This window comes from Oncorhynchus masou, chromosome 23 (genome assembly GCF_036934945.1).
Source record: "Oncorhynchus masou masou isolate Uvic2021 chromosome 23, UVic_Omas_1.1, whole genome shotgun sequence".
Lineage (NCBI taxonomy): Eukaryota > Metazoa > Chordata > Actinopteri > Salmoniformes > Salmonidae > Oncorhynchus > Oncorhynchus masou.
The window spans coordinates 13,217,820-13,244,765 of NC_088234.1; the positions used below are offsets into that span (position 1 = coordinate 13,217,820).

Genomic DNA, 26,946 nt, shown 5'->3' on the forward strand with positions numbered 1-26,946 from the left:
CGGAATCATGTTGGTTTGTAGACTATTGTGTAACTATTGAGTCAAGATTTATATTTTCTTTTAAGGACAATTTTAAGCTACTACAACTATTACTACTGCTAAAATTGAGATTCATAGAGAACTATACTTAAACGCTACCTGATAATTTAATAAATTCACAGATAAAGTAAGACAAAGTATATTGTTATTAAGGAAACCAAGATACTGTATAAGCAATATGTTATTTTAGTCAATAAAATGTAACAAAATCACAATGAAAAAAAAATGTAAAAAGGTTTAAAAGCATTGGAGAATATATGTCGCTTCTTTATTTTGTACTGCATTTTAGAAAATGTCCATTTTTAAAAACAGTTAACATACAAAACAGGTTTCAGTGTGTTTATTTGTTAGTGTGTACTGTGTGTATACAATATGAAGGAATGTATCAAACAAATAGGGAAATGTAATGAAACACTAACTTTATTACAAAACATAGCCAGATACATTTTCTGACTAATATCATATAAAAATGAAAAACAAAAGTATTTCAGACCCCATCTCTCTGCGGCAGGTGGTGCTAACACACCACGGTGACAACAAGTCATGGAAATGTCCACCTACTGCGTCTCCCGACCAATCGTTCTGGTGTGACTGTTTTCTCTCAGGGTTGTGGATCCAGCATGACTTCGCAGGTGCGTCCCAGCTCTCCCAGTTTGACCCTGGCGTACTCTGCTCTGTTCAGGGCCATCTGACAGTCCTTCCTAGCTGAGTATGTGGAGCCTTCGTGGGGCTGGCCTGTGGCAACCTGCAGGGGAGAGAGAGAGAGAAGGCAGTGTGTGAAAGGGAGAAATGTAAGTGTTCAGTTAGGTGAATGTGGGCCGTTCTGACTAGCAGAATGCTACACTACCAGGTGAATGTGGGCCGTTCTGACTAGCAGAATGCTACACTACCAGGTGAATGTGGGCCGTTCTGACTAGCAGAATGCTACACTACCAGGTGAATGTGGGCCGTTCTGACTAGCAGAATGCTACACTACCAGGTGAATGTGGGCCGTTCTGACTAGCAGAATGCTACACTACCAGGTGAATGTGGGCCGTTCTGACTCGCAGAATGCTACACTACTAGATGAATATGAAATATGCATAACTTTGATGCAGAAATAATCTATGCTACTATTGTACTTAGAAAAGCCAATAGGCTATAGTATAGTCACATAATTGGAGTCATATCTACACTGGCAAGTTACATTTCTATGTTTCAGTTCCCGGTGTGGCACACCATGTGTGTGTCTGTGTGCAAGGCCACGCATGTTTGTGTCAGTCTGTGTGTCTGTCTCTTCTTTGTCCTACCTGTGTGAGGTATTTGATCTGTGAGCTGAGTTCAGTCTCCACTCTGCTGACCGAGCCAGTAAACTGACTAAGCTGTCTGTCCAGGAAACTGGCATTGTGCTTGTCTTTAGACAGCTCCAACACGATGTTACCTAGAGAAGATTAACACAGTAAACAGTATTAGGCATATATGTATTTACGTACAGATACTGACATTGTGCTTGTCTTTAACATCTCCAGGCAATGTTACCTGCAGGAGTCAGAATATGAGCACAGAAATCAACATTATCAAAGAGTAGTCTAGTCTACAGATATAGAGATAATCGAGCGAAAATGAATGCCTATTCCTTCGAGAGCTCTATTTCTAATAGAATAAATGTGTGGCTACCTACAGCTAACTAGTTATACGGAACATGACACAGGTACAGCTAGCTCTGGTCCAGCAAGCCGCACTGTGGATCAGAGCTAACACACTGGGCACTGTGGATCAGAGCTAACCCACTGGGCACTATGGATCAGAGCTAACCCACTGGGCACTGTGGATCAGAGCTAACCCACTGGGCACTATGGATCAGAGCTAACCCACTGGGCACTGTGGATCAGAGCTAACCCACTGGGCACTATGGATCAGAGCTAACCCACTGGGCACTATGGATCAGAGCTAACCCACTGGGCACTATGGATCAGAGCTAACCCACTGGGCACTGTGGATCAGAGCTAACCCACTGGGCACTGTGGATCAGAGCTAACCCACTGGGCACTATGGATCAGAGCTAACCCACTGGGCACTATGGATCAGAGCTAACCCACTGGGCAAAAACTAGTTAAATAAACGTCGTTTCCAAGTCATAAACAAATCCATGTGATGATGTAGAATCAACGAAGAAGACGAATTAGATTTGCAAAGTCATGAACTTAAGGTAATTTCGTATTGTTTTAAACTTTTAACGTAAATCCAATTACACTGTGAAATGTTTTGTTGATTTCACTCAACCAGGTGTACCAGATGTAAATCAAAACCAGACGTTGAACTGACGTCTGTGCCCAGGTGGAATATATAGCTAGCTAGGTACGTGTTTCTTATTACAGAGTAGTTGAACAGTTGTTGCTGCCGGCAGGGATAACGTTATACACTAAGTAACGGTAGCTACTAACCGGCGCACTGCAGAATCGTTGCAATTTGATTCTCAACCTCCTCCAAAGCTCTCAGTCGGTCATTCGCCATCACTTTCACTCACTGGGAGTAATACAATCAGAGAAACGAATCTTCACAGAAACGGCTACGGCACAATATCGTAGCTAACAGTTTGTTAACTCAATGCATTAATCCAAAATGCTGCCAAACTCATTCGTGTCAAACCCACACACTAAAGAAAGCGAACATCATCAAAAGCCCTTCTGAGAAAGGGCGCATAGAAATAACGTCAACACATTAGGTGCGTAAATATTTCCGTCGTACAATGATGACGTTGTAGCGTGGCGAAGTGGCAAGATGGCTGCAACAGCGGCTTGGATGCATGGCCCCGCCAATATGCGGTTAACCGAGGGTCTGTTGTCTGTTCTGAAAGAGCAGCGGCCCGAATATTTACCTGCACTTTTAGCAAATTACCGGGAGCATGGAGTGGTTTCGACTCAGGTAAAATTAGCCAGCTATTATTGGAAGTAGCCACGGATGGCAGCATCCCATCGGCGCCAGTCCGTAGCATCTGTTCCAATGCAATGGACTCGTGCTAGTCTTTGTTTTCCCGTTTACTGTTGTGTCATAGCTATATAGCTTGCTACATAGCTAACTATATTGAAGTTTTGCTTCCGAAGTGTGTATAGTAGGGTCGATCGCCTGGTTCCTGTCTCTTACTTCTCGCTCCGCTTCTAACCCCCAGAGTTCGGCAGCAGTTGGTGGTCTCGTGGGACTCAGCAATGCCAAACTCGGAAACAGCAAAACCAGGTTTGAGGGCCTGTGTCTGCTGTCAGTGTTGGTCAAGGATAGTTCTAGCGATGTGTTCCAGCAACACTGTCTGTCTTGGCTAAGGTCCCTACAGCAGGTCATACAGGTAAGATACACATGTATGGACTGGAAACACCTGTAGACTTTCACCATAAACACACACCTATGGCAAACATCTGGGGTGTATTCATTATTTCTTGCAAAGGTAATTGTTTATTGTTTCAGAACCAAATGGATGCAAACAGCACAAACATAATAAAATGAGGACCAACCTGAATATGTCCAATTTAAAACTCTAAATGTTTTGCAACAGAATCGGTGTAATAAGTACACCCCTCAATTAAGAAATGCAGGTCTTGTAACTAGTAACTTCATCGGTCCAAAACATTCACAATGAGACAAATCAAACCTGCACAACACAAAGAAATAAAATACCTCTTTCTCATCTGAAATCATGGGGACGTCAGAAAGAGCTGGGGTGTATCGATTAGTCGCAGACTGTAGCAAAACGTTTTGCTATGGTCTTCAACTCGAGAGCTAAATGTATTCCTTTTCACACTTAAAACATTTAGTCTCTCTCTCAGTCCCAGGCCCCTCTCCCATCCATCCAGCTAGCGGTGGGTGTTCTCCAGGACCTGCTCCAGTACTCCTCCCAGCTACCTGAGCTGGCCAGGGAGGTGGGCCTCAACTCTATCCTGGGGATCCTCACCTCCCTGCTAGGCCTCAAGTCTGAGGTAAGACTAACGCTTAAATTGGGCCAGTACACATTGGTACTGAGTTCTGGCACCTCCTAATTTTCAACAGCTCCAGTACCAGCAGTTCTTATGGAATATTGGCTGTAAAATATGAGTACCAACACTCAAAATGAGTACCTGCACCTATTTAATTCCACTTCAAGCGCTGTAATTGCGTAGGCTGAAGGATACCGTTTGAAGTAAATTGGGATGGTGGCAAAATCTGCAAGATTTTGTTGTAGAATGTTTGTAGAATGTTTCAGATTGTTGGTAGGACTGTTGCAGTGACCGTATTTCCGCCACACCGTCAGTCATGACCACAGTCAAATTCCAGGTGACCGTTGAGTCACGGTAATCTCCTCTTATGCACTCTGGACATGTGTTGGTAGTAGAGGTCGACCGTTGAGTCACGGTAATCTCCTCTTATGCACTCTGGACATGTGTTGGTAGTAGAGGTCGACCGTTTACGATTTCTAAACGCCGATACCGATTATTGGAGGACCAAAAAACGCCAACGCCAACTAGTAATATCATCAACCATGTGTAGTTAACTAGTGATTGTTATTGTTTTTTATAAGATAAGTTTAATGCTAGCTAGCACCTCACCGTGGCTTCTTGCAGCACTCGCGTAACAGGTAGTCAGCCTGCCACGCAGTCCCGTGGAGTGCAATGTAAGGCAGGTGGTTAGAGCGTTGGACTAGTAACCGGAACGTTGCAAGATTGAATCCCCGAGCTGACAAGTTAAAAATCTGTTGTTCTGCCCCTGAACAAGGCAGTTAACCCACCGTTCCTAGGCCGTCATTGAAAATTAGAATGTGGTCTTAACTGACTTGCCTAGTTAAAATATATTTTTATTTTTTTTATAAATGTGTGTGTTCTTGTATGTGTTTATTTGAATGAGTGTGTGTATATGCATGTGTACAAACACCTGAATGGCATTAGCCTCAGGCAAACCGACATTAGTTGTAAAAACACTGCCACTTAGTGTCATTCAAATGTACTTTTTACTATGATTTATTAGACTTTTTAAAACATTTTTGATTTACTTTTATCTTTGACCATCATTCTATTTCTCACACAGCAACTCCACTCCCACTTGTCTCCAATTCCACATACCAACCCTCAGCTTCCCTCAGCCCATCCCATCTATCTCTGCTGGCCACCCACTTTGCTGGCCAACACATCTTTCAACTATACTGTGATGTTTAATGTACAATGTCAATCTATCTCATCGAATAGAATCCACAGATTGCGAGTTGAAGATAAATACTTTTGCTAAGAGTATTAGTATATTAGTAATTGACTGACCCGGTCTCTCCAGATCTCCTATTTCTAGGGCCAATTTTAGATCAATGCTATGCATTTTCAGCCATTCCTGAACCTGGGACCAGAAACAGGCTACCTGAGGGAAATACCAAAATAGATGGTCTATTGATTCTGTATCCTCACAACAAGATCTGCAGAGCTTCGACGATTTATATGCCCCAAATATTCAACATTTTGTTGGTGGCAAGGATTCTATATAATAATTTTAGCTGAAAAGCACAGAGTCTTGAATCTTGCGTTGTTTTATATATTTATGTACCATGGAATCGGTACCTCAAAAATCTCTTCCCAACTATTTTGCAGTCTGTTTGGCACAGTTGTCAACATCCTGGTCCTCAAATGAAAATGGTATACAGACAGACCAGTTCCTCCTCCCGCTGCCACCCATCTCCTCGTATTCAGCTCTGCTTGTTTGAAAAAAAGAGGGACTTTTTTCAAAGTATAATTTTCAATTAATTGAAAATGAGACATGGCAATCTGCACAAAGGCAAAAAGGCCATTTCTAAACAATGGATGAGCTTTTCTTAATAATCTACTTGAGAACCATTTAGGGTTCAAATAAAACTTTTGAATAAGTGAAGCTTTTAGAGGTTAAGTGCTTTTATATTTAATAATCTCAACCCACCCAATTCATATTTATTATATAGATAGGCATGTTTTATTTTGTCTGGTTTAGCGTCCCAGATAAAGCAAAATATTTGTTGCTGATATGATTTGAAAAATGAATAGGCAGGATTTTATCAGGAATAGGCAGCGCCATAAGTAAGTGAGTAAACTGAGATATGACTAAGGAGTTAATCAGGGCAATTTTTCCATCAATAGACGGGTATTTACCTCTCCATGGTGGCAGGATTTTGTCTATTTTACAAGTTTTCTATTGAAATTCATTGTGGAGAGTTTATTATATATTTTGTGATATGAATACCGAGTATGTCTACTTCTCCATCAGCCCGTTTTTATAGGTAAACTGCAGGGTAATTTAAATGTTGTATTTTTTTAAGGATCCAATATGTAGTATTGTACACTTATCACAATTAGATTTTAGTCCAGAAAGTACAGAAAAGTTATCTAGATCTTCAATGAGACATTGCAGCTTGCGGACTTAATATAAAACTTGAGTTATCGGCATACATGGACACCTTTGTTTTTAAGCCTTGGATTTTTAATCCTCTAATGTTGTTATCTGATTTTAATAGCTAGCATTTTGATGGCCATAACGAATAGATGTGGTGACAGGGGACACCCTTGTTTAACTCCTCTTGACAATTCAAAACTCTCTGACAAGTAGCCGTTATTTACTATTTTACATCTGGGGTTGCTATACATTATTTCTTAACCATTTTATAAGAGAATTACCGAAATTGAAAAAATCCAGGCATTTTTAAATAAAATACTGTCTTACTTTATCAAATGCCTTTTCAAAATCCGCTATAAATACCAGTCCTGGCTTCTTATATGTTTCATGATGTTCTATTATTTCCAGTAGTTGTCAAATAATATCTCCAATGTATCGTCCATGTAAAAAACCTGTCTGATCAGGATGAACAATACCTGGTAAAACCCTTTTTAATTCTGAGTGCTATGCATTTTGCTAGTATTTTTGCATCACACCATTGAAGTGTAAGGGGCCTCCAGTTTTTTAGATAGACGGGGTCTTTATATTTGCCATCTGGGTCTTGTTTTAATAATAGATGAAATCAGACCTTCCTGCTGAGTACCTGACAGACTACCATTTCTATATTTCTATAGGAGTAGTTAAACAATCTAACAATGGAGCTTTTAGTATATCAAAAAATGCTTGATATACCTCTATTGGTATGCCTTCAAGCCCTGGGGTTTTTCCAGACTGAAAGGATTTTATAGCCTCAAGAAGTTCTTCCTCTATAATTTGGCATTCACACTGTTTCTGTACATTTGTTAATTTTCCATTTTTTAAAATATTATTTGGAAAGAATTCCTTACCATAATCTTCATTCAGTGGGAAAGGATGAGGCGGAAAAGAGAACATCTGCCTAAAATAATTGGCTTCCTCTTTTAAAATATAATAACTCGTTACTGAAGTTTCTGCAAATTATTTTTGTTAGCGTTCCTGTATTGGAGATTCAGGAAGACTTTAGTGCATTTATTTCTCCATATTCCATCCAGTTTGTTTTATTTTTTTAATAGTTTACATTAGATCGTTCTTGAATAAGTTCCTCAAGTTCTTTTTGTTTTTCCTCTAAATTATTTAGTATCTCTGTAGTATCCATCCACATGTTAGAGCTTTCGCATGCATTTCCTTCTCCTCTCTCTCCTTCGTTCCTTTCTTGAGGATGCAGAGAGAGGGGCCGTCAGTAGTTTATTTAAATCTGTTTAGTTGTGAAAACGTACAATGTTTCTGGAACAGATTTCACCTGCTTTCCCAAATGAAGCACTGGGTAATCACAGCAGTGTGGTTGCAGAGCCCATGATGTATAGAGTTTTGGTGAAACATCACCTGTCGCCCAGCAGTTGATGTGTGACGTGAAATATGTTTTCTTTTTAGCCTAGACATTTCTTTATGTAATGCCGTGTGAAAACAGAGTTTAGATGTTTTTCACTAACAAGACGAGGATTCCAGCTGCTAATATACACTGCTCAAAAAAATAAAGGGAACACTAAAATAACACATCCTAGATCTGAATGAATGAAATATTCTCATTTACTTTTTTCTTTACAAAGTTGAATGTGCTGACAACAAAATCACACAACAATTATCAATGGAAATCAAATTTATCAACCCATGGAGGTCTGGATTTGGAGTCGCACTCAAAATTAAAGTGGAAAACCACCCTACAGGCTGATCCAACTTTGATGTAATGTCCTTAAAACAAGTCAAAATGAGGCTCAGTAGTGTGTGTGGCCTCCACGTGCCTGTATGACCTCCCTACAACGCCTGGGCATGCTCCTGATGAGGTGGTGGATGGTCTCCTGAGGGATCTCCTCCCAGACCTGGACTAAAGCATCCGCCAACAGTCTGTGGTGCAACGTGGCATTGGTGGATGGAGCGAGACATGATGTCCCAGATGTGCTCAATTGGATTCACGTCTTGGTAACGGGCAGGCCAGTCCATAGCATCAATGCCTTCCTCTTGCAGGAACTGCTGACACACTCCAGCTACATGAGGTCTAGCATTGTCTTGCAGTAGGAGGAACCCAGGTCCAACCGCACCAGCATATGGTCTCACAAGGGGTCTGAGGATCTCGTCTCGGTACCCAATGGCAGTCAGGCTACCTCTGGCGAGCACATGGAGGGCTGTGCAGCCCCCCAAAGAAATGCCACCCCACACCAGGACTGACCCACCGCCAAACCGGTCATGCTGGAGGATGTTGCAGGCAGCAGAACGTTCTCCACGGCATCTCCAGACTGTCACGTCTGTCACGTGCTCAGTGTGAACCTGCTTTCATCTGTGAAGAGCGCAATTGGCGAATTTGCCAATCTTGGTGTTCTCTGGCAAATGCCAAACGTCCTGCACGGTGTTGGGCTGTAAGCACAACCCCCCCCACCTGTGGACGTCAGACCCTCATACCACCCTCATGGGGTCTGTTTCTGACCGTTTGAGCAGACCTTTGCACATTTGTGGCCTGCTGGAGGTCATTTTGCAGGGCTCTGGCAGTGCTCCTCCTTGCACAAAGGCGGAGGTAGTGGTCCTGCTGCTGGGTTGTTGCCCTCCTACGGCCTCCTCCACGTCTCCTGATGTACTGGCCTGTCTCCTGGTAGCGCCTCCATGCTCTGGGCACTACACTGACAGACAGCAAACCTTCTTGCCACATCTCGCATTGATGTGCCATCCTGGATGAGCTGCACTACCTGAGCCACTTGTGTGGGTTGTAGACTCCGTCTCATGCTACCACTAGAGTGAAAGCACCGCCAGCATTCAAAAGTGACCAAAACATCAGCTGGGAAGCATAGGAACTGAGAAGTGGTCTGTGGTCCCCACCTGCAGAACCACTCCTTTATTGGGGGTGTCTTGCTAAATGCCTATAATTTCCACCTGTTGTCTATTCCATTTGCACAACAGCATGTGAAATGTATTGTCAGTCAGTGTTGCTTCCTAAGCTGACAGTTTGATTTCACAGAAGTGTGATTAACTTGGAGTTACATTGTGTTGTTTAAGTGTTCCCTTTATTTTTTGAGCAGTGTATTTAAGGCTGCTCGCTATAAAACCAGAGTAGACGACCCGGTGTGACACATTAAACTGCGGGAAAGCGGCCTCCATTCACTATTTTGCTGTTCACTACATGCATTGTTCCCCCCCTGCCCTTTTCTTACCCATTTGATAATGGGCCATTCTAAAATCGAAACAAATTTGACATATTAGTAAAGATGCAATTTTTAAATTGAGAATAGTCTAATGGGTGAAAATATGATCACTTGATGAGAGAACAGCTGTGCAGCCGGAGACCAGGAACTTTTTATTCCCACTCTTCATTTAGTCACTAGTCTATAGTCGCATCATGCAGCACACATATGGTTTTTTCTAAGGTTTGTATCAGTCACAACTGAAGTTGCCAAGGAACTCTAAATCTAGTGTATCGGACCTGTTTCAAATGATCACGTTTACGCTCAACATAGCCACCCGCTCCGGAATGGGAACAATATCATCTTAATATAAATGAATGCCACAGGACTTATCAGCATATCTTGTCAGCTAAATGAACAAGCCTACAGCCTATGGCATGGAGCATAGCCAGATTAACATACAGTAGGACAACTCACATTCTGTTCTTCTAAAATACATTTTCTTCACATCATAATGTTTCTTTAGACCTGACTAAAATAAATAACGTATTTCTTGTGATGTTTTAGAATATATATATATTTTAAACTTAAAAAAAAAAATGTAGATGTTCCAAAGGTGTGCATCAGTGGCTTGTATGTGGAGACCAGGAGATGCTAAACGTGTTTATGTTAATTAACGGTCAATAAGCGTGACCATAACCTGGCTGGCGTTAGTTCATTACCGCCACACTCCTAATTGTAGTTACAGGTTGGAAAACACTTGTTTTTGTCTCTGCCAGTTTCATCTAGCAGCCATGGAGGGGATGACTGCATGTATGACCTTCTACCCCAGAGCCTGTGGCTCCCTGAGGGTGAGTAGTACACATCACACATTCATTAGATTACAAATGAGATGCTTGTCTTTTCGTGTTCTGTTTGTTTAGGAGACACTGTGTTGTATTTCTGTCTCTGCCAATTGGTGTTCTTATGAGGACACCCTGAGGGGTATACGAATAAGCAGGATCAAGCCAGCTAACTTGCTTAAATGTTAGGAAATAACTTTTTTGTAAGATAAGCTTATCTCAGGCATGGTCTAATTAAATCAACAACCAAAAAACAGATATCCAAGTTTAGCTTTCTTAATGAACCCCAAAATCAGTAGTTATTTCTGGTTGTTTATCCAAGTTAGCAGCTAAATCATTGATCCTGCTTTGTAGTAAACCACTCTGATGAAGGCTAAGGGCTGAATGGCATTGGTATTAATACTTGCATCTCTCTCTCAAATTATAAAATACATCTAACCAAATCTGCCCTACTATCCCCCGATGGAGGGCTCCATCTCTACTTATGGAATCTCAATCGTTTCCCGTTTTGAAGTATTTGGGAATAGATTCCATCCCTACAACGCTCAAATCAATAAAATTCCACCTCGGTAGATGGACTTGTGTCCCGGTTGCTTTAACCAGCCGAATATCGGTTGTTAAAATGAATAGGAATATATTACCAAGACTGAATTTCTGTAGTTCAATGCTTCCCAAGTCCCCCTTCTGGCTGTTAGGATAACATCCCATAATGCGGTTTAAAATGTATGTGACACATAAGCGAACCCAAAGAGGGAAATACGTTGGAGGACTAAACTTTAAATTGTATTTCCAGGCACTAGAATTTCTCTCCATCCTAAATTGGTTTAGACATTACTCTTCTGCCCCCTGGCTGAGTATAAAGAGAGGTCTGGTGTCTCCTATGGCCCTGGAAGAACTGGTCTCCAATGATGTTTCCCTTAAACAGTGTAAACTAAGCTTTGGTCCTATTATTGACCACATCATTTCTATTTGGTGCAACATTTAAAAACAATAACACAATAATGTCCTGCGATCTGGATGGTGGCCTTTTGGTCCAAATGTGGAATATGTACTCTTACCGATATCATGGACAGTGATGGTTCGAGACATTTTAGGAATGGAGGCCCACTTCTTTTTATGTTTTATTTTCCTGTTTATACATACTTTATTATTCAGCTTTATTTCTTACCCCTTTATTTTCTTATTTTTGAGTGGCAGCTTACATGTTTTTATAAACTTACCACTTACCAACCCCCCGAAAAAAAACAAATACACATTTGATCAAGTTTTTAAAAATCTACTTTCACTGCCCTTCCACTGTTGTGGAATTTCCTCTTCACTGACAATTAGTCTTCAACAGGACAAGCTGGGTGCCTGTTTCCTATCCAAAATGGACAGTGTCATCCCTGAAGTCCAAGAGGTGGCGTGTGAGTGTTATGGTCGTCTGCCTTGTCTGGGCGGAGTCTTGGAGAGAGGGGGAGGCGGGCGTAGAGCCGAGGGATGGACCAATCAGCTTCACTGCCTGCTGGCCTCGGCCAATGGCATGCTGGCACAGCTCTACCAGAGCACAGAGTCCGGTAAAATAACACTTCTATGAACTGAAATCTTGGAACAACATGGTGGTCTTAGACCATCCATGTCATGAGTATCTGATGTGATTTTCTCTCTCTCTTCTGTGGTCTAGAAGGGATGGTGCCATATGAGGGGCCAGGTGTAGAGCTCCCCTCCCCTCCCCTGGACGACACGGACCCCCTCGTCCTCCTCCAGCTCCAACACAGATACAGAGGTGTCTGCCTGGCACTCAAACACACCCTCGGGTAGGTGCACATAGTGTTTTAACACACTCAAACACACCCTCGGGTAGGTGCACATAGTGTTTTAACACACTCAAACACACCCTCTGGTAGGTGCACATAGTGTTTTAACACACTCAAACACACCCTCGGGTAGGTGCACATAGTGTTTTAACACACTCAAACATACACACTCCTACCTTTATTTCTCTACCCTTCTATTTGAACCAAAAGGTCTCTTTTCCAAGTAAAAAAAAAAAGAAGTACCATTTTGTTTATGTAAGTGATGAGTGTTTGACAGTGATTTGTTTCTCTCAGTGTGGACCCGGCCTCTGCTGTGCGTTTGCCTGTACAGCAGGTTCTCAACCTGGTCTGTCGCGCCCTGGCCGTTAGCTCCAAGAGCATAGTGAGTTGACTTCCAGAATGTACAAGAACTGAGCGACCGTGTAGTTGGTGTATGACCACTAGTGTATCTCTGCGTGTCTTGCCTTCCAGAATGTAACAGGTGATGGGTCTGTGCGACTGCTGGTGTTACCTTCCATACACAACCATACTGTAAAGGTTCTGCATGCTCTCATCACAGCGTAAGTACTCTACTGAAGGCAACCCAAATGCTAGCTGGGTCAAATCTGACAAGCTGTATCCCATCTAGTCAAAAACCTGTCTGAAAACAAGGAAATGTGTTTTTGGTTGCCTAGGCAACGACCTCCGTAATGCAGCAGAACACATCTGTTGTGCTCATGCCAACTCCATTGCTGTCATTTTGTCGTCAAGCAATGAGTTGGCATGACAACACATACAGATCTGGTACTCGGGCTACCCCAGTGCTGGCTTTTAAAATAATAGTGTTTTATTGGGTGTGTTTTATTCATTTGTGGACTGATGGACTTAGTGATTGATTTCTTCTTACTCCCTGCTGTATGTTCCTCAGTGTAGGCAGTGGGTTGGTGCAGTACTCAAGTATGTTACAGAGACTGTTCTCTCAGACTCTGTCTGCCTGGACCCCTCTACCTGAAACCAATCTGGGACAACAGCGAGCATTCAGGTAACTTACAACGCATACATGCGCGCGCACACACATACATTTAAATATTTTAATTGGTTTCCTATGTGTTTCTACTTTGACTCATAGTGCAGTGCGAGTGTCCCTGTACCGAACCTTAGAACTCTGGGTCAAGGTGGGAGGAGCCTCAGCTGGTGTGCTGCAGGGAAGCCCCACCCACTCCGAGATCCTACTGGCCCACCTGCTGGGTGACATCACGCCGGGAGCGGACTCTGTCAGGGTGATAAGATCTGATTGGTTTATTGGAATGGCGAAAGCTTAGGATGGTCATTACTATGGCTCTGTCTGAAATTAAACCTATTCCCTATGTAGTGCACTGCTTCTGGTCAACATTATTCACTCACCCTCCTAATGCCTCACTGTCTGTCTAACGCCAACCTCCCTTCTTTTTATCCCCCTCCTTTCTTCTCTCTCCCCCTCCACTTCTCTCTCCCCTCCACCTCATTCGCTCTCTCTCTCCACTCTCCACCCCTCCTCAGCTCCGTGCGGGCCAGTCGACAGTGGCTGATCTGGTTTCCAGCAAGCCCTGCCCTAAAAGCCGGAAGCCTGGATTGGGCATGGGCAACGGGGGCGGAGCCTCTCTGCAGAGGAAAGGAGACTCGCTGGCCAATCAGGACACATGCGTGTCTGCACTCAGAGGTGAGGGGGCGGGGGTTTATCTCATGCAGTTCCATTTTTAGAGAAGTGTAAACTAAATAAATGATTTTGGTTGTCTTTTAATTGTATTTTTCTGAGTCATGTTGCCAGTGAATATTTGTAGCATTACAGACAGGTGAATGATATCTTGACTAGCCGTGCTGTGGTGAGAGTACAGGACCATTGACTCTCTCTCCTTTACAGCACTGAGACAGATCATACTGACCAGTGGAACTCTGCTGAAGGAAGACATACACAAGGTCAGTTCTGTGTGTTGTATTCTTCTATAATCCTTCCCCATAGTGTTTATGATACTGTGTGTGTTGTATTCTATAAACCTTCCCCATAGTGTTTCTGATACTGTGTGTTGTATTCTTCTATAAACCTTCCCCATAGTGTTTATGATACTGTGTGTGTTGTATTCTTCTATAAACCTTCCCCATAGTGTTTATGATACTGTGTGTTGTATTCTTCTATAAACCTTCCCCATAGTGTTTATGATACTGTGTGTTGTATTCTTCTATAAACCTTCCCCATAGTGTTTATGATACTGTGTGTGTTGTATTCTTCTATAAACCTTCCCCATAGTGTTTATGATACTGTGTGTGTTGTATTCTTCTATAAACCTTCCCCATAGTGTTTATGATACTGTGTGTGTGTTGTATTCTTCTATAAACCTTCCCCATAGTGTTTATGATACTGTGTGTGTTGTATTCTTCTATAAACCTTCCCCATAGTGTTTATGATACTGTGTGTGTTGTATTCTTCTATAAACCTTCCCCATAGTGTTTATGATACTGTGTGTGTTGTATTCTTCTATAAACCTTCCCCATAGTGTTTATGATACTGTGTGTGTGTTGTATTCTTCTATAAACCTTCCCCATAGTGTTTATGATACTGTGTGTGGTATTCTATAAACCTTCCCCATAGTGTTTATGATACTGTGTGTGTTGTATTCTTCTATAAACCTTCCCCATAGTGTTTATGATACTGTGTGTGTGTTGTATTCTTCTATAAACCTTCCCCATAGTGTTTATGATACTGTGTGTGTTGTATTCTTCTATAAACCTTCCCCATAGTGTTTATGATACTGTGTGTGTTGTATTCTTCTATAAACCTTCCCCATGGTGTTTATGATACTGTGTGTGTTGTATTCTTCTATAAACCTTCCCCATAGTGTTTATGATACTGTGTGTGTTGTATTCTTCTATAAACCTTCCCCATAGTGTTTATGATACTGTGTGTGTGTTGTATTCTTCTATAAACCTTCCCCATAGTGTTTATGATACTGTGTGTGTTGTATTCTTCTATAAACCTTCCCCATAGTGTTTATGATACTGTGTGTGTTGTATTCTTCTATAAACCTTCCCCATAGTGTTTATGATACTGTGTGTGTTGTATTCTTCTATAAACCTTCCCCATAGTGTTTATGATACTGTGTGTGTTGTATTCTTCTATAAACCTTCCCCATAGTGTTTATGATACTGTGTGTGTTGTATTATTCTATAAACCTTCCCCATAGTGTTTATGATACTGTGTGTGGTATTCTATAAACCTTCCCCATAGTGTTTATGATACTGTGTGTGGTATTCTATAAACCTTCCCCATAGTGTTTATGATACTGTGTGTGGTATTCTATAAACCTTCCCCATAGTGTTTATGATACTGTGTGTGTTGTATTCTTCTATAAACCTTCCCCATAGTGTTTATGATACTGTGTGTGTTGTATTCTTCTATAAACCTTCCCCATAGTGTTTATGATACTGTGTGTGTTGTATTCTTCTATAAACCTTCCCCATAGTGTTTATGATACTGTGTGTGTTGTATTCTTCTATAAACCTTCCCCATAGTGTTTATGATACTGTGTGTGTGGTATTCTTCTATAAACCTTCCCCATAGTGTTTATGATACTGTGTGTGTTGTATTCTTCTATAAACCTTCCCCATAGTGTTTATGATACTGTGTGTGTTGTATTCTTCTATAAACCTTCCCCATAGTGTTTATGATACTGTGTGTGTTGTATTCTTCTATAAACCTTCCCCATAGTGTTTATGATACTGTGTGTGTGGTATTCTTCTATAAACCTTCCCCATAGTGTTTATGATACTGTGTGTGTTGTATTCTTCTATAAACCTTCCCCATAGTGTTTATGATACTGTGTGTGTTGTATTCTTCTATAAACCTTCCCCATAGTGTTTATGATACTGTGTGTGTTGTATTCTTCTATAAACCTTCCCCATAGTGTTTATGATACTGTGTGTGTTGTATTCTTCTATAAACCTTCCCCATAGTGTTTATGATACTGTGTGTGTTGTATTCTTCTATAAACCTTCCCCATAGTGTTTATGATACTGTGTGTGTTGTATTCTTCTATAAACCTTCCCCATAGTGTTTATGATACTGTGTGTGTTGTATTCTTCTATAAACCTTCCCCATAGTGTTTATGATACTGTGTGTGTTGTATTCTTCTATAAACCTTCCCCATAGTGTTTATGATACTGTGTGTGTTGTATTCTTCTATAAACCTTCCCCATAGTGTTTATGATACTGTGTGTGTTGTATTCTTCTATAAACCTTCCCCATGGTGTTTATGATACTGTGTGTGTTGTATTCTTCTATAAACCTTCCCCATAGTGTTTATGATACTGTGTGTGTTGTATTCTTCTATAAACCTTCCCCATAGTGTTTATGATACTGTGTGTGTTGTATTCTTCTATAAACCTTCCCCATAGTGTTTATGATACTGTGTGTGTTGTATTCTTCTATAAACCTTCCCCATAGTGTTTATGATACTGTGTGTGTTGTATTCTTCTATAAACCTTCCCCATAGTGTTTATGATACTGTGTGTGTTGTATTCTTCTATAAACCTTCCCCATAGTGTTTATGATACTGTGTGTGTTGTATTCTTCTATAAACCTTCCCCATAGTGTTTATGATACTGTGTGTGTTGTATTCTTCTATAAACCTTCCCCATAGTGTTTATGATACTGTGTGTGTTGTATTCTTCTATAAACCTTCCCCATAGTGTTTATGATACTGTGTGTGTTGTATTCTTCTATAAACCTTCCCCATGGTGTTTATGATACTGTGTGTGTTAATGCCTTCTCTGTCTCTCTCCCCCCAGCGTCTACACGATGTCGTCCTCCCGTTGTGTGTACGCCTGCAGCAGCAGCACGGGGGAGACTGTGGGGCTGGGGGTGTTAGTGGTCAATACGGTAGTGCCCTCCCTCGTAGGGAGCTGTACCGTCTGCTCCTAGCCCTGGTCCTAGTGCCCCCACCTCGATGGCCCCCACCCCTCACCTGTACGGTGTCCATACTCAGTCACGGACGCAGGGATCGGAGCCTGAAGGTAGGGGGAAATATGCATGCAGGTACTGCACAGGCAGGGACCTCCATCCCCCCCACACACACACACACACACACTGGATGCAGCATTTAGATATGGAGGGGGAGTAGAAGGGTAGGTAGGTATGGAGGGAGGGGGAGTAGAAGGGTAGGTAGGTATGGAGGGAGGGGGAGTAGAAGGGTAGGTAGGTATGTATGGAGGGAGGGAGGGGGAGTAGAAGGGTAGGTAGGTATGTATGGAGGGAGGGAGGGAGAGTAGAAGCGTAGGGAGGAAGGGAGGGAGAGTAGAAGGGTTGGTATGTATGGAGGGAGGAAGGGAGTGAGAGTAGAAGGGTAGGTAGGTATGGAGGGAGGGAGGGAGAGTAGAAGGGTAGGTAGGTATGGAGGGAGGGAGAGTAGAAGGGTAGGTAGGTATGGAGGGAGGGAGAGAGTAGAAGGGTATGGAGGTGTGGAGGGAGGGAGAGTGGGTAGGTATGGAGGGAGGGAGAGTGAGTAGAAGGGTAGGTATGGGGGGAGGGAGAGTGAGTAGAAGGGTAGGTATGGAGGGAGGGAGAGTAGAAGGGTAGGTAGGTATGGAAGGAGGGAGAGTAGAAGGGTAGGTATGGAGGGAGAGTGAGTAGAAGGGTAGGTAGGGAGGGAGAGTGAGTAGAAGGGTAGGTATGGAGGGAGGGAGAGTGAGTAGAAGTGTAGGTATGGAGGGAGGGAGAGTGAGTAGAAGGGTAGGTATGGAGGGAGGGAGGGAGAGTGAGTAGAAGGGTAGGTATGGAGGGAGGGAGGGAGAGTGAGTAGAAGGGTAGGTATGGACTGGGCTAAATGTCTCTCACACACGACTCTGTCGACATCCTGGTGTTTTGTTTTGTTGGTCTGTGTTTAAGCAACCAAGTAAACATTTCTCCTGCCTCATCAATTACACTGGAAATACAAACATTCTAATATACACACACAACTCCACCACACACACTAACTGGTATAACACACGCCCCATATTTATAAACTTGGTGGTTGTAGCCCTAAATGCTGATTGGCTGACAGCTGTGGTATACCATGGTTATGACGAAACATTTATTTTTACTGCTCTAATTACGTTGGTAGCCAATGGCGATGGTTTGTGGACCCCTTGACCTTGACCTTTTCCTCATACTGTTACGTTTCAGCCTTATTCTAAAATGGATTAAAAACAATTGTTTCCCCTCAATCTACACGCAATACCCCATAATGAAAAATCATAAACAGGTTTTTAGTTTTTTTTTTATGCCAATGTGTTAGTTTCTTATTATCACATGTACATAAGTATTCAGACCCTTTACTCGGTACTTTGTTGAAGGACCCGTTGGCAGTGATTACAGCCTTGAGTCTTCTTGGGTATGATGCTTCAAGCTTGGCACACCTGTATTTGGGGAATTTCTCCCATTCTTCTCTGCAGATCCTCTCAAGCTCTGTCAGGTTGGATGGGGAGCGTTGCTGCCCATCCAACCTGTGCCTCGACATGCAGAGACTTGTCCCAAAGCCACTCATGCGTTGTCTGGGCTGTGTGCTTAGGGTCATTGTCCTGTTGGAAGGTGAGCATTCAACTCAGTCAGGTACTGAGCTCTTTGGAGTTTTCATCAAGGATCTCTCTGTACTTTGCTCCGTTCCTCTTTCCATTGATCCTGACTAGTCTCCTAGTCCCTGCTACTGGAAAACATCCCCACAGCATGGTGCTGCCACCACCATGCTTCACCGTAGGGATGGTGCCAGGTTTCCTCCAGACATGACACTTGGCATTCAGGCCAAAGAGTTCAATCTTGGTTTCATCAGACCAGAGAATATTGTTTCTCAGTCCTTTAGGTGCCTCCAAGAGGGCTGTCGTGTGCCTTTTACTGAGGAGTGGCTTCCATCTGGCCACTCTACCATAAAGGCCTGATTGGTGGAGTGCTGCAGAGATGGTTGTCCTTCTGGAAGGTTCTCCCATCGCACAGAGGAACTCTAGAGCTCTGTGGTCGTTACCATTGTGTTCTTGGTCACCTCCCTGACCAAGGCCCTTCTACCACGATTGCTCAGTTTGGTCGGATGGCCAGCTCTAGGAAGAGTCTTAGTGGTTCCAAACTTCTTCCATTTTAGAATGATGGAGGCCACCGTGTTCTTGGGGACCTTCAATGCTGCAGAAATGTTTTGGTACACTTCCCTAGATTTGTGCCTCGACACAATCCTGTCTCGGAGCTCTTTGGACAATTCCTTCGACCTCATGGCTTGGTTTTTGCTCTGACATGCGCTGTCAACTGTGGGACCATACAGTGGGGCAAAAAAGTATTGTCAGCCGCCATTTGTGCAAGTTCTCCCACTTAAAAAGATGAGAGAGGCCTGTAATTTTCATCATAGGTACACTTTCAACTATGACAGACAAAATGAGAGAAAAAAATCCAGAAAATCACATTGTAGGATTTTTAATGAATTTATTTGCAAATTATGGTGGAAAACTTTTGTTATTGACCAAATACTTATTTCCCACCATAATTTGCAAATAAATAAATTAAAAATCCTATACTGTGATTTTCTGGAATTTTCTTTTCTCATTTTGTCTGTCATAGTTAAAGTGTACATATGATGAAAATTACAGGCCTCTTTCGTCTTTTTAAGTGGGAGAACTTGCACAATTGGTGGCTGACTAAATACTTTTTTGCCTCACTGTATATAGACAGGTGTGCCTTTCCAAATCATGTCCAATCAGTTTAATTGACCACAGGTGGACTCCAATCAAGTTGTAGAAACATCTCAATGGTGATCAATGAAAACAGGATGCACCTGAGTTTAATTTCGAGTCTCATAGCAAAGGGTCTGAATACTTATGTAAATAAGGTATTTCAGTTTTTTTAAATTTGTTTGCAATAAATACATAACCTGTTTTTACTTTGTCATTATAGGGTATTGTGTGTAGTAGATTGGTGAGATTTTTTTCTTCATTTAATTCATTTGTAGAATAAGGCTGTAACATAGTGAAGGGGTCAGAATACTTTACGAATTCACTATATTTAAAGGAAAACGCTCCCCAAAAACTATCTTTTGGTATTTGTTTAATTCGTCCACTGTTGTTATAGTCCCCAAAAAATGTTTTGCAGGTCAGCAATCAGGTTTTGTCTTGAAAAAGGAAAACTGTTGGCAATCAAGTTAACTGTGAATATAAGGAATGTTTTGGGAGAGTCAACAAGAGTTTTGCGGTGTCGTGTTACACTCAGGCTGTTGACTAGTTAGACATGTTTAGAGATACTCTCGGAAAATGTGTGTATATATCGTAGGAGTATTTTCCACCTGTACGGTTATTTTCTCCTTTTTGTTTATTTTGCTCAGGCAAATTTTTGTCCATAGTTAAATGTACTGGAATTAGTGACCTTTGGAATGCACTTGCTTACTGATCTTACTCTCCATCTGTGTCTCTGTTTCTGCCCCTCTCCTCAGGTGTCCTCCTTCTGCACTGAGGCCCTGACCATATGCAACTCCCTTCTCCACCCCCGCACCCCATCCCTCTGCCTCCCCCTGCCCCCCCTCACCCTCAAACCCAGCCCTGCCACTTCCCTCCTCACCCCTTCCCAGGCCTCCAGCCTCACCCTCCCCACTCTCCTCGGAGGGCCCTTCCCAGGCCGACACTCACTCGGCCTAGGCCACAATCTCCTAGGTTCCCTGGACAACCACCTGTCTCTGGTTCCTCCGGGGCTCTCTGGCCAGGGCTCTACCCCAGGAGACCTGCTCCTTTCCCCCCATCAGGGCGAGCTGGCAGGGCTGGGGCTCTCAGAGGGCCAGAGACCCGTCTTCATCCGTTACGACAAAGAGGAAGCGGAGGATGTGGAGATTTCACTTGAGAGCGACTCAGACGATAGTGTTGTCATCTTCCCACGGGGGATGCTGATGTTAGAGAACCAAGATGGCATCAGCACCGTGGCCACTCTCCCCGTGTCTTCCTTAGTACCAGGTGGGGTCACTCTCCCCGTACCCGGTCCAGGGGACGACCCAGGCGGTGACATCTCCCTCCCCCTCGCCAATGACCTCCCCTCCACCTCCCTCCCTCACCCTCTCCTCCCCTCCTCCTCCGCTCCTAACTCCATCAACTCATTCCCTCCAGCTCCACTAGCCTCTCTGGTTCCCCCCCTCAACTCCACCGGCGTGACCCAGCTCGGTGCTCCCTCTGTGGGGCTAGGAGTTGGGGCTGACTCCCTCCCTGGAGCCCAGCTCCAGCAGATGTTGCTTCAGGGCCAGTCACCAGTCCCAGGTCAGCCCACACCACTGGGTCTCCCCATACAGGTAAAATCACAAAGAAATGTGAGTTATAGATATCTCATTAAAAGCAAGTCTGTGAAGTGGTAGATCTGTTCTATGTGCACTATTTCTATGTTTCCCCCCTTAAGTTTTGTTTTTACGTCCGGTTTTGTACACCAGATTTAAATAGCTGAAAATACTATATTTTGGGTTATTTAAAAGATATATGGTACAATGGTTCTCTACACTATGCATTGCTTGTTTCACAACATGATCCGACAGATGTTTTTAAAGTGTTCTACCTCTGTCTACAGATGCTCCAGAACCAGCTAGCTCAGCCCAGCAGAGCCCTACAGCAGCAACAGGCCAGTGAGGAAGATCATTCTGTTATTAATATCAACAGCTCTGATGAGGAAGAGGAGGAGGATGAAGAGATGGAGGATGAGGATGAGCTGGGAGAGGAGGAGGATGAGGAGGGGTTGGAGGATGAAGAAGAGGAGGAAGAAGGGAGCGATTTCCCCGATGAAGAAGAAGAGTTTTATGGAGAAGAGTTTGATGACTATGAGGAGGAAGAGGGGGAGGAGGAAGAAGAGGAGGAGGATGAGGAGGAAGAAGAGGGAGAGATCAGGCCGTTGGACAGAGAAGGGAGGAGAGGAGGAATGGGGAGGGAGGAAGGAGAGGTGCTCAGAGAAGTGCCGGAAGATGGAGGGATGGGCGGATTCTGTGTGGAGGGAGAGATGGAAGGAGGTATAGAGGAGCTGGGGACTAACAGAAGGGTGTACGGGGAAGAAGGGGTGAAGGCTCAGGAGGTAGAGAGCATCGGTGTGCTGGAGGAAGAGAGGGAAGGAGAGGAGGATGACGCTGATGGAATGAACGACCCGACAATGCCTCAGATTCTCTGTGTGACGGGCGGAGCTCTGGAAGAGAGGGAGGAGGTAGGGGAGGGGCATGGGCAGGAAGTGGGGTCATGTGAGCAGCAGGGAGCTGATCGTCCAGAGGCAACGCCCTCTTCTGAAGGCCCCACCCCTCAACACAAACAGGAGGCAGAGCCTGCACAGGAAGTGAGGGTGGGCGGCAGCGACCAGCCGTCCAATCAGGGAGAAGAACCAGCAAAACAGGGCGGGGACTCTGCTAAAGAGGAAGTTAAGCCATCAGCCGCTCCGAGCGAGACAGAGGGGGAGGAGCCTGAACGAGAGAAAGGAGGAGAAGAGGGAGAGGAGGATGGAGAAGAGGATGGGAGAGGGATTAAGAGGAAGAGGGAGGGAGAGGAGGAAGGAACAGGACAGGGCACAGAGAAGAAAAAGGTAAGAACTCTTTCTCAGACCTTTAACCTTTCACATTCCAAGCCTTTTAGCTGATTTTACAACACATGTTCTCAGGAGTGACTTCCTTGGACATGGTTTGTGTGTAGATACGGTGAGCTCCGTAAGTCTCGGGACAGTCAATGGTTTTTTTGTCTCTGTACTCCTGCACTTTGAAATGATGATATAATGACTATGAGGTTAAAGTGCAGACTGCCAGATCTAATTGGAGGTTAATTGGATGCTCCTATGATTACGGATAATCCTGAATGAATCGTGAATAATAATGATGAATGAGAAAGTTAGAAGCTCAAATATCATATCCCCCCAAAAATGCCAACCCCCAGTTCTTGTAATGGTGACAGGTTAGCATGTCGTGGGCTTATGATATTTGTGCATCGAACTTTCTCACTCATCGTTATTCACGGTTCATTCAGGACAATCTGTAGTCATTGTAGCATCCACATTAATGTAGAAGTGTTTAGAAATCTATTCTATTCACAATAAAAGTGACTCCAAATTGACACAATACATTATTTACCTTTAATTTATATTGTGAACAAAATAATCTGAAACACAACCAAAACAAACAGCAAAAAAAAATGCATCTAACAAGTTTGTAGAGTTACAGGCTTGATGTATCATTGCATGCTATGAATATTGGACCAAATACTAAACTTTTGACAACGTTAATAAACAGAAGTGAATTTGTCCCAATACTTGGTGGTCCCCTACAATGTCCCCTACAAAAAGTGCTGTAATTTCTAAACGGTTCAACCGTTATGGATGAAAATGCCCTCAATTAAAGCTGACAGCACTTTAACCTCAAGTCATTGTATAATTTCAAATCCAGAGTACAAAACAACAACTGTCACTGTCCCAGTTTTGGAGCTCACGGTATACCAAGTATCTGTTTTAAGATACAAAATGCTAGTTAATGACTGTTGTCCAGTTCCTGAGCCACAGAATAATGTAAATCTAACCTGTGTTTCTGTTGTCTCTGTCTCTCTGTCTCTCTCTGTCTCTCTGTCTCTCATCTCTCTCTGTCTCTCTCTGTCTTGTCTGTCTCTCTCTGTCTTGTCTGTCTCTCTCTGTCTTGTCTGTCTCTCTCTGTCTTGTCTGTCTCTCTCTGTCTTGTCTGTCTCTCTCTGTCTCGTCTGTCTCTCTCACACCCAGTTGGATGAAGAAGTCATGGCGTCCATGTTGGCTGATTTTGTAGCCTGCCCTCCAGACGACGAGGAAAAAGGTCCCTCCGCATCCAACCTCCCCTCTTAAAGATGTCCAGCCATGGCTTCGTCACCAAACCATCAGAACAACTTGTTTTCTACCCCCTTCTTATAGTCTCACATAAGGTTTCAAAATTCTCAGGTTTTCCCGACATGTCGGTTGCGAAGACTCCCAGAATCGTGAGGGAATAAAGCATGAAATCCTCTGATCAGAATTTCTGGGAAACCTGTGTATTTTGAGAAGGTTACCACTGCATTTTGCATCTCACACTACTATTCATTACCAACCTGCAGCTTAGACCATGTTGAAAACATTGAAAATTGCCATATAGTCTCTGTATGACTTGTTGTTTATTTCATCGGAAATCGACTTCCACACTTTTTTAGATGTTGGAGATGGAATGTTCCTAAAATAAAAATGACGATTCGACTTCCAGGAAAGTGAAAGCATTTGTAATACACTCTGGACTCCATATTCAATTCATATTTTATATATATATATATATATAATAAAACACCAGTTAGTTTACATCAACCTTAAAGTCTTGGACATCAAATGATTGAAACACACAGCAGTGAAGACTGCAGCTTTTCAGTAGTGCTGTGTGGTACCCTACAGTTAGTGAGTGTAGTCGTGGTGGGGGTAGTACTGCTGTGTGGTACCCTACAGTTAGTGAGTGTAGTCGTGGTGGGGGTAGTACTGCTGTGTGGTACCCTACAGTTAGTGAGTGTAGTACTGCTGTGTGGTACCCTACAGTTAGTGAGTGTAGTCGTGGTGGGGGTAGTACTGCTGTGTGGTACCCTACAGTTAGTGAGTGTAGTCATGGTGGGGGTAGTACTGCTGTGTGGTACCCTACAGTTAGTGAGTGTAGTCGTGGTAGTACTGCTGTGTGGTACCCTACAGTTAGTGAGTGTAGTCGTGGTAGTACTGCTGTGTGGTACCCTACAGTTAGTGAGTGTAGTCGTGGTAGTACTGCTGTGTGGTACCCTACAGTTAGTGAGTGTAGTCGTGGTAGTGTTAGTAGTAGTGTGGTTTTGGTCACCTATCATGTTCATGTTTTTGAGGTCTTATATACAGTATCAATTCTTTTTGTTATAAAATAAATTTACTTCAAAGACAACTGCTGAAAGTCTCTCTTGATGTTTCAGATGAAGTTTTAGTTTGACTTTGGGAATTGATTAACTCCCTACCTACTGTAACAACTCACCCTACTGTTAGTATGAATGCTTCATTTAGGTTTCACTTTTAGAGGGTTTTTTTCAGCCTACATAGCACTGTGCTACTCTGTACTTTTTAAAAACTGGAAGTGTGTTGAGTGGTGTGTCCAATATCTAGTATATTAGTGCAATGCAGGCTGAGCTGTGATCATTTTATTACTCAACTCATAGTCTCTTGTGGACAGACATTGTAAAGATTACTCATAGCAGAACTATCAGTAGCCATGGGGCATCTTGACTGAAAGGTCCCGGAAGTGTCTTGTGTGACCAGTATTACTCGAAGAGGAACTATTGACGATGATAAACCAATGATAAGCGCAACTGGCAAGAAGTCAATGGAAGGACGTTCACTAGTAGACAATCTAGTACCATGTTGACACTAGGTTATAACCTGGGGCATCTTGACCGAAAGGTCTTATATTCTTCATGAAGTGTGACTGTTGTTTCTGTGTCTTCACCCATTTTGTGTAGTGTGTCTAGCTTCCTCTATCCCTCTGTTGACTTGGGCCAGTCGAGTGCTAGGAACATATATGTAACTAGGTTGGTGGAAGATGTAACAGACTGAGACGGTCAGAATGTCTGACACACACACACACACACTCACTCTAGGGATGACGTCACCATTTGGGGGGTGCTTCTAGAGAGTTTAGGCTGCAGATTTGGTGTGAGGGGAGTAGAATGGAACAGCTGTGTTCTGTAGAACACTATAGAATTTTTCAGAATGATGGAATGTTTAGAACAGACATGACTAATCCACAGGATGGAGATTCTACACATGACAAGATAGAACTTCCGATCTCTCCCACTTGGACTGAACACACACGGCAGACAATCTATAGATATTCTCAGACCACATCTTAGATAGCAGCCTGGTCTCAGACTAGATATAACATAGTAAACTAAGTCCGGAATACTCTTAATTATTATGATAGGTTACATTTGGTATGGTTACATAAGACGAAAGATTACTTAAGGCCAAAATGAAAGTAGGGTGGTTGGACGGTTTTGTGTATAACGCGAACGTCTAGCAACCCAAAGGTTGTGTATTAGAATCTCATAATTTTAGCTAATTAGCAACTTTACTACTTTTTAGCTACTTTGCAACTGCTTATCATGTTCACTAACAATTCCCCTAACCATTTAACCTAACTCCTAACGCCAAGCCTCGCTAACGTTGGCCACCTAACCAACATTAGCCACAACACATTGGAATTTGTAACATATTGTACAAATTGCATTTCCTAACATATCATTTGAAATGGATGATGGACATCCACAAATGAATACATACCACCGGAAACCTATCATACAGTATGATACTAATTGGAGTGTTCCAGGATTTACGTTGATTATGTTACGTCTACCCCTGAGTCCAGGCTGTGCATAGAAGCTATTAGCAGAACGACTAACAGGATGCTTGTTGGCATGCAGTACCAGTTGCAAGTTTTAATATTTTCTACATTATAGAATAATAGTGAACACATCAAAATTATGAAATAACAAAAATGGAATCCTTTAGTAACCAAAAAATTGTTAAACAAAAACATATTTTTTGACATTTGACAACTTTTGCACACTTGAATGAGTAGGTGTGTCCTAACTTCTGACTGGTACTATATGTGAGAACCTAATTTGAACGTCGAGTCATATTTTCTCCGAATGCATTTCCTTTTTTTAAATTCTCTGTATTAGACTTCCCTACAGGGGTTGTCTAAAGAGAACATCTGAAATTACACTAATACA

General features: G+C 42.8%; 2 protein-coding genes across 2 annotated transcripts; one reads left to right on the forward strand and one right to left on the reverse strand.

Annotated features, from left to right (window-relative positions):
* Positions 1-364: 364 nt before the first annotated feature.
* On the reverse strand, positions 365-2,732 carry LOC135510330 (mediator of RNA polymerase II transcription subunit 11-like). Its single transcript, XM_064931171.1, has 3 exons — positions 2,463-2,732; positions 1,329-1,459; positions 365-784 (listed from the first exon to the last, which is right to left on the reverse strand). Exons 1-3 carry the CDS (start codon positions 2,530-2,532, stop codon positions 641-643), a joined length of 345 nt encoding a protein of 114 aa, XP_064787243.1. The 5' UTR covers positions 2,533-2,732; the 3' UTR covers positions 365-640.
* Positions 2,733-2,783: 51 nt separating this feature from the next.
* Positions 2,784-25,106, forward strand: LOC135510331 (proline-, glutamic acid- and leucine-rich protein 1-like). Its single transcript, XM_064931172.1, has 16 exons — positions 2,784-2,943; positions 3,188-3,358; positions 3,837-3,986; positions 10,352-10,423; positions 11,754-11,970; positions 12,078-12,210; positions 12,505-12,592; positions 12,682-12,770; positions 13,118-13,231; positions 13,319-13,469; positions 13,729-13,888; positions 14,090-14,145; positions 17,011-17,235; positions 20,664-21,503; positions 21,773-22,762; positions 23,936-25,106. The coding sequence occupies exons 1-16, from the start codon at positions 2,800-2,802 to the stop codon at positions 24,032-24,034; spliced, it is 3,699 nt and encodes a 1,232-aa protein (XP_064787244.1). The 5' UTR covers positions 2,784-2,799; the 3' UTR covers positions 24,035-25,106.
* Positions 25,107-26,946: the final 1,840 nt, after the last annotated feature.